The 8086-nt window shown below is 41.5% G+C and overlaps 1 protein-coding gene across 1 annotated transcript in view; it reads left to right on the top strand.

Moving 5' to 3' along the window:
* The window catches only part of LOC146461886 (uncharacterized), an 8053-nt gene extending 1818 nt beyond the window's left edge, over nucleotides 1–6235 (top strand). The window contains exons 2-3 of the mRNA XM_085086322.1: nucleotides 2639–3739; nucleotides 4290–6235. Of these exons, the coding sequence (XP_084942448.1) occupies nucleotides 2671–3739; nucleotides 4290–5422 (2202 nt within the window). The 5' untranslated portion in view covers nucleotides 2639–2670 and the 3' untranslated portion in view covers nucleotides 5423–6235. The remainder of the gene's footprint in view (nucleotides 1–2638; nucleotides 3740–4289) is intronic.
* Nucleotides 6236–8086: the final 1851 nt, after the last annotated feature.

Here is an 8086-nt window from a genome sequence, read left to right as displayed (position 1 = left end):
AGACCCAAAAAAATACGTTGGACCCCCCCCGTCACGTTTATACCCGAGTATGGGCTTTGAATCAGATGCTAAACTTCACATGAGCTGAATCAAATGAGTAAATTGACCCAATCTGCAATTTTCTTCTGTCATAGTATGCTTTAGTGTATTGATTTCGAATGAATTAATTTTCTTCAATCATAGTATGCTTCAGTGTATTGATTTCGGCTGAATTAAGTTCAGTGTCTGAATCAGTTCAGCTGGGATTAATAACTTGGGTCTGTCTAAATTTATAATTATTTGATTTGGTTTATGTGAAGTACGGCATCTGAACCGGGTTTAAGTGGTGCACAGGGCTTCAGCAAGTCTTTTCCACTCCTCCCAGTTAGCTATCACTTTGCAGGCTTCCTCCCAACTTTTCCATCCCAAATCTTTACACCTTTCCTTCTCAATCATTCTATGCCAGGTTGTTGTGGGTCTTCCCACATTTCTTGTACCTTTAATTTTTGGGATTCTCACCTGGCTGCATCCTCAAAACATGCTGTATCCACCTCCATCTTAGAATTATAGAAAACAGGGCTTCTTTTATAGTATACTCCCAAGCTGGTTTGGCAGAATACCATTGCCATTGACTGATGCGTCACCCAGCCTTTGAGCCACTGAAGTATATAACTTTCTTATTCAAAACACTATTAGGTTGACTGGCATGCCACAGAGATGTTGAGCCACTGAAATAAATACTTAAATTCCTTTTTCTACGATACCACTAGATCAACTGACAAGCTGCTGAGCCACGGGCAACTAAAATACATTACCTTCCTTGTTCTATAGGCCACAAAGTCGACTGACAAACCAAGGGGCCGCTGAGCCATTATAATGTAGTTCTCACACTTAACCTTTTTGTTAATTTAAGTACCTAAATATTTTTCTTCATTGGTGAACCACCAAGATACTTTAGTAACACTGCTCTTAAATTAGTCCTGCATTCTGTAGTAGCTCCCAAATGGATATATAATAGTCCTACTGCTCCATCTTGTGGCAGCAGGGAACTTAGTCATGTTTGGGTCATTGACAGCAACTAGAAATCGGATGTTCACCTTTTGGTGTATTCTAACCTGATTGCAGTGATTGGTAATGGCAAGCCACTGAACACCAAAAAAAGTTTTTCAGTCCTTTACAAGATGAAAAAACAAGCAAACACAAGTTGCCATTCATGACACACAAGCATCTCTGCTTAAGTTCCCTAATATCCCATCGGTGAGTTGATTGATGAGCATGTACTGTTAGCCTTTAGGTGATGGTGTGCAAAAAAAAAAATTATGTGACAAGGCAGAATTTATAGATAATCAACCAAGGGAAAGCATAGACTTTGATGTACCTTTGCACTCCTATCTTTTCACTTCTATTTAAACCACTAAAAAGTTATATTTAGAGAGTTTTGATTCAAGAGTAATTTTTTAGATTTCAATTCAGATTCAGGTTAATTGACACAATCTTGTAAATTGAAACAGTTTAGGAAAAATTTCAGAAATTTTTGTTTATTTTTGAAGATTTTTAAATACTTCATTTATAAAGATTTTGTTAACATTTCTTTTGCTAATAAGCACCCTCCCCCCTAGCCTCCTACGCAGACGTTCTTAGGGGTTCGTCACGCATTCCTGCCCCACGAACGTCTGCTGAAACAAACAGCCACTTCCGTTCGTCGACTGCGGACCAATCAGGAGCCGTTTCCCAACTTTGGGTAAACTCATGTTTGATATTAAAAATATTACCCTAAACAGGATGGCAGACTTAAATGTGGTTTTTGGTCATGCGTACCAAACGTTTGGTATTAGGGAGTTGAATGCATATCAAAGAGAAGTCATAGTGCAATTTGCGCAGAAGAAAACTGATGTGTTGGTAAACCTTCCAACTGGTTATGAAAAGTCACTTATTTATCAAGCTCTATGGTTTGTTAACAATTCAATTCTTGAAGCTGCTGGTCACTGATTGTTGTTGTGGTTTCGCCGCTTGTAAATCTTATGAAAGACCAGGTAGACAAATTGGCAAATCTTGGAATTCTTGCCACTTCTCTCAATGAAATCACTGAAGAAAATACAGGGTGTTGTGGAAGGAAAAATTTCAATCGTATAAACTATATGCACGTCAGGAAGCGAATATATCTCCACGGTTGATGGTTTCCATTGTTTTGCAGTATGTGATTGGTTTTACTTGTCATAATGAGTCAATGCTGATTGGTCTGTTCAGACAAAGGCAATTTGCCGACGAACGGAAGTGGCTGTTCGTTTCAGCAGACGTTCGTGGGGCAGGAATGCGTGACGAACCCCTAAGAACGTCTACGTGGGAGGCTATCCCCCCCCCCCCAAAAGAAAAAAAAACTTAATTCTGTGTGCCTGTTAGCAGTGTTTTTATTTTGATGGAAATTGAGAAATGTCACTTTAAAAAAAATCCAATGAGACAGCAAGCAGTCTCTTCCTTCTCACAATTACTTATGTACAACATGCAATGGATTCATTGAGTAATCAGTGAAGCAACAAGAAATCCCCCCTCAGGTTTAGTGTCTGAGGATTTCTACATTTCAACTTGTGTGTAGAATTCAAGGAAAAAGGACAGTCATTACTTCTCCCATTCTAAAATCCTGATTTTTCTTTCTTTTCAGTCCCATAATTAATTGAATTGTTAGTCGGCGTCATGGAGCCAGTTCCCCTGACTGATCCAACGTACCCAGCAACAGCTAGTGCAAACATGGAGAACAGACTGAAGGAACCTAAAGCACCTGAGGGCACCCTTTTGCGGCAAGTCCAGGATGCAAAAGAAAGCATTCTTGTCCTTAAGAACCAGGTCTCCTTTGCAGATCAGTGTCTGAGCCTGCTACATAACCAGATGAAACATGCCTCTGACACGTTAGCCATTCTTCAAGACCAAGTTGAGTTAGCGCAGAAGACTGTTAACTCTTTAACTGAAGGAACTGTTGCTGGTTTGGCAATCCCACAGCCACAAACTGCTGCATCCACCTCATCAGCGTCCAGCAGGTCCCACTCTTCTTGGGCTCCTTCCCGACCTGAGTCAGACGAACAGCAGGTAATTGTCCATGACAGTGAAGGACCCAAAATCTACACACTGAGCAAGTCAAGCATCTCATTAGGGAATTCAGTCCCAATTACATCAGAGTGTTCATCTCCACATGAACATCACCAAGCACCATGTGTCGTGCATCAAGTTCCATTACATTGTCATTGTTCAGCGTGTCTTTCTCACACACCTCCTAGTGCTCCTCTGCCGTGTCATCCTACCTGCCATGCACCCCAAGGGGCTGTTTTGGTAGAAGTAAGCCCAGAAATGCCACCACCACCTCAATCTGCCAATGTGGTGGGAGCAGATAGGGCCAGTGTCCAAGCAAAGCTTCCTTTCCCCAGTCCCACTAGTAAGAGTGCACCAAGTCATGAACATAGCAAAGATGGCTCAAATGACAGGCAAAGCTCTGTGAAGAAAGAGTCAGCATCAACGTCACCCATGGCACATCAGCTGCTTCAGGTGATTGATGTCCTGCAAACAGTAGATGACGATGATAGTGGTGCCAGCCGGTCTGCGACAATGTCTCATGCTGCCTTGTCGCATGTTGTCCCTGGTCCACAGGGCACCCCATATGGACCAGGTTCAGCTTCTTGGCACAGGGTCCCACGACGCAACCGTAAACAGAACATGAGTCCAGTGAAGGTGGTATCCTCACATTCATTGCCGCAAGACAAGCAGTCCTCAGGTAAAGACTGGTGTTTGCATTGTTATTCTTATTTATAGAAGGTCTCTATGATGTGCATCAAGTTTTATAGTACTAGCAATCTTTTTTTCAGGAATGATTTTGGTGAGTGCCAAATAACACCTTTTTTAAATCAATGGAAACATTTTCGTTAAAAAACTGCACCTTTTTCCCCCAAAAACATTTTTGCTGAAAATTCTGGTGCGGCTTATCTGCAAGAATATCTAGAAAAGTTCTCTAATTTTCCTTGAAGTGCTCATACAGTAATTTTGTACACTGGTGGTGTACAAGCTGTTCAAAATGCCCCACGGTTAAAAAGAAAGGTAAAGTCCACATACTAACAAAAAATGAAAAATGACATAATTTTTTTTGTGATACGCATCCCACAAATAGTGCTAGTTAACTGTTAGTAGTAAAACTTTAGATTTTGATCAAAACTTGAGATTTGAAATGCCCCCCCCCCTCCCCTCTCCATTTACAGTATACAGGTACCAGCGCCCTTGTTGCCAGAAAACTGTTTACCATAAACCAACATTTACATTTTGTTTCCTAGTGAGATCCTTGATCAGAGAGCACCCAGAATTAATGCGAGTTCCTGCCCCAGTGCTAGCCTCAACCCTTGAGCCTGAGTTTCTTGTCGTACCGACGAGCAGTTTCTCGTGCGACAGCCCTCCCACATCAGCAAGTGAAGAGGGTGGCACGGATGCTGTAAAAACAAGTTCGGAAATTCTCTTGGTCAAGAGGACGGTGACGTCATCATCTTCTGGTGCTCCAACAAGCTCTACAACTGTCTCCACTATGACCAAGATGCAAACAACAGTGGAACCACGTGGAGGTGCTAGCAGTGGAAAGGAGTCCCTTAGAAAATGTAATTCTAATGACGGCTGTTGTTCCATTGAATCCAGTAAAAACCGAGAAGACGATAAACCACGATCTAGTGGACTCACCAGTGATGGACGGGGACATGTTTTGCACCCATCTTCCTCTGTAAAGAACCAGCGATCTGATGTAACAATTGACTTAAATGGTGCTTCATCGCCGCTTAGTCCAAACAAAAGATTATTTACGGGAACAAGTCCGCTTAACTCTGACGTTGGCATGCCATTCATATCCAAAGTCCAAAGTTCAAGTTCTCATAACTCTGCTAGTGGTAGAAATGACTCTGTTGTTACTTCGGTAAACAGTGCAGCTGAGCCCACGACATTAGCAGCGGTGGTATCCCATCTGGACTACGCGCCCGAAAAGTCCACAGTTTTGTCGACTTCTAATCATGCGCCATGTTCCCAGTCATCGCCTATGACTGTTATTTCTTTGCCAAGTGCAGTTGAAACTTCGGCAGTTTCAGCGCAGAAGCCGACCACGCCCACGACGAAAAAACCAATCATTCTCTCGCGGCGCTCCTCTCGAAGTAACGAACAGAACATTCCACAGGGTCTCGTGGTGCTTGTACCGACTATAGAGGATGCTAAACGTCTGATAGCAACCACAGGAGGCCAGTCTGATGGGCACACCCCTGTGTTGGTACCCCAGCACATGTTAAATGAGATTCATTCGAAAAAAGCCGTTACCCAAGATAAACTGGAAACACACCAACAACTGCTTGGGAAACGAAATCGCGAAGTAGTGTCCCCGCCCTGTGCCACGCAACCAAAGAGACCAGCTATTGATTCGGTTGTCATTGACTGATGTTCAACCCAGGTCTAGCTATCAGATTAATTCTTGAGGAAACTTATTTGTTGTCGATGGGGAATCCCTTAATGTGGGAAAAAAAACTAGATTAATTATTGGTTTAGAGCTGATACCGAGATAAATAATTTAAACATTCAAATAGTCAGCAGTTTAGATCCTGTGGACGGATCTCTAACATCCTTTGATGCATTGGTGGATTCTTGCTCCATATATAGTATTCGTTGAGTACCACTGTTAACGTGTAAAATGCCTTGTGTTCTTGTGTTACTTCTGGCTCATTTTAGAGTTTGTTGATACTACCTGTTACTTATAAATGAAGTGCCGAGAGCATGATAACCCACCCAAATGACTTTTCGGATCGCTTTATGTTATTTTAGCTCAGATTCACTGGAATTTTTAAATGTGGCCTTGAAATTCTCCAGGAAACGTTGCTTCAATGTTTTATCCGCTGCTTCGCGCTTCGTTTTGTGATAAAAACGGACATTTTGCCCATAATCATAGGATTTTATTGCAAACGAAGTGTAAAGTAGCAGATAAAACATTAGAGCAACGTTTCCTGAAGGAATTCAAGGCCACATGCAAAAATTCCGGTGAATCTGAGCTAAAACAACACTGAAAGCGATCTAAAATGTCATTTGGGTGGGTTATGTTCTCAGCCGTTCAAATGTGGTGCACGATAATTGCTATATATGACGTTGCATAGTCCAAATGAATCAACTCCATGTTGATGATAAACCTAAGTGTTCTCTTCACCCGTGTAAATACAGATTTGAACAAGATGAAATATTTATTAAAAGCATCGTTAACGTAGATTTTTGTCTCCTTTAGTCTTGTCATGGGCCAGGTACTAACTTACTCTTGGTGGTGTCATTTGCCTTTTTAGCTTTTTAGTTTCCAGGAACTTTTCACACTATTAAACTGCGACTTAACACGCCAGCCCGCGTGATTTCGCCTTCCACGCGAGTACTCGATGTACGAATGATTTTCGCGCGTAGTTGCTAATTTTTCCACACGACAATCCCTTAAGGTCTTTCCCCTAAAATAGAACCTACACTCAGATTTTTTTCCAAACTTTGCCCATGTGTGGGTCACTATATGTAAACTGCAAAAATGAAATAAAAAGAGGGGGTCACCATGCTTGTTCTTCAGCAACGAACCATTGAAATATGGTAATTTCTGCATGTTTGGACAAAAAGGACTATAATAGAACATTTGCCAAAAACAGAAATTATTTTCTCAAGAAAACAGTTACCGGCTCATTTCATAGAATTTTTTCCCTGTTTATAAATCATTTTCAATGTGAAATCTGTTTGAAAACTATTCCTAACCAGTACTACTGAGATATTTCACAAAATAGACTAATTCGTTACCTCTGAAGGTAGGCCAAAATGTCCATTGGGCGCAAAATTTGATATTTCTAACACTAGGATTTTCCTTAAATTTTCACGCTAGTTGGCAAACGATATTGCGGCTAGAAATCCGAAAAGAGAAAATAGGTTCACCGGGTTGGTTTTGCAGATATTTCACAAAGCAGTGGTAAATCGAGCTTCAAAACTGGTTTCTCCGCGAAGGAACTGGGGCGAGTCTTATGAAAACACCTTAATTTCCGCGCAAAATGCAAATTAAGAATTTTGTTGTTAGATGCAAGTCAGACTGAGTGATACTCAGTAGTTAGCTAGAAATTAGAGAAAATTTTTTATTTTACCATTGTGCGCAGTAGAGTTGCGCACTGCAAAACAGGGGAATGACCTTGAGAAAAGCCTGATTGTTGTATGTCGCAGCTGAACGTCACACCAGTAAAACTTTGTATCCGTTTTCATGTTCCGCACTAATACTGTAGACACGCTCTTACTAAAATACGTTTCGAATGTAAAAACGTAGCCTCCCACGTAGTCGTTTTTAGGGGACTCGTATCACCTCCTCCGAGTCCCCTAAAAACGACTGCGTGGGAGGCTAGTAAAAACGTGGCTCGAGCCGGAAAATGAATAAAATTTACAGACTTGACCCTCATCAGGTTTGAGTGAGCGAGCAACTGAGGGGTCATGTCCCATCAGAGTCCACTCCCACTCGATAAGAAGGAAAGTTAAGTAAAGTACAGTCGAACCTGTATTAAGCGGTCACCCACGGGGAATGGCTAAGTGACCGCTTGATACAGGTTGTACAAAACACATCACTAACTTGGTTAAGAAAGTTCGGCGATAGAATGGTTTGACAAAGGAGAGCATGGTATTGAAACAGACTAGTAAAACATTAACGCAACGATTGTGCAGCTCATTAGAAGCTCAATTGCCTAGCACGCTATTTGTTATACCATATTTAAGGAGTTTTCTTTTACAAGGTGACCGTTTAAAACAGGTCAAGACAATAGAAACAGCTCGCTGGAACTTAGTATAGGGTGACCGCGACCGCTTAATAGAGGTGACCGTTTAATACAGGTCAGGATTACAGTAAATAAGGGAAGCAATTTTCGGGACTTTGACAACTGACCGCTTAATAGAGGGTGACCGCTTGATACGGTGCCGCTTAATACAGGTTCGACTGTATACCGTCCGTGAGCTGTGATTTGCTACATTTTGTTCCATAAAACGTGAAATGAACATGACACGTGATTTCCTTAAAGTAAGTTAATAGCCGTTAGTAAAGATTTTCTTGTAAGCATGA

The sequence above is a fragment of the Pavona decussata genome, unplaced genomic scaffold, assembly GCF_977016875.1.
Source record: "Pavona decussata unplaced genomic scaffold, jaPavDecu1.1 SCAFFOLD_193, whole genome shotgun sequence".
Classification (NCBI taxonomy): domain Eukaryota; kingdom Metazoa; phylum Cnidaria; class Anthozoa; order Scleractinia; family Agariciidae; genus Pavona; species Pavona decussata.
Note: the sequence above shows the minus strand (reverse complement) of the source record. Positions and strands in the feature narration are given on the sequence as shown.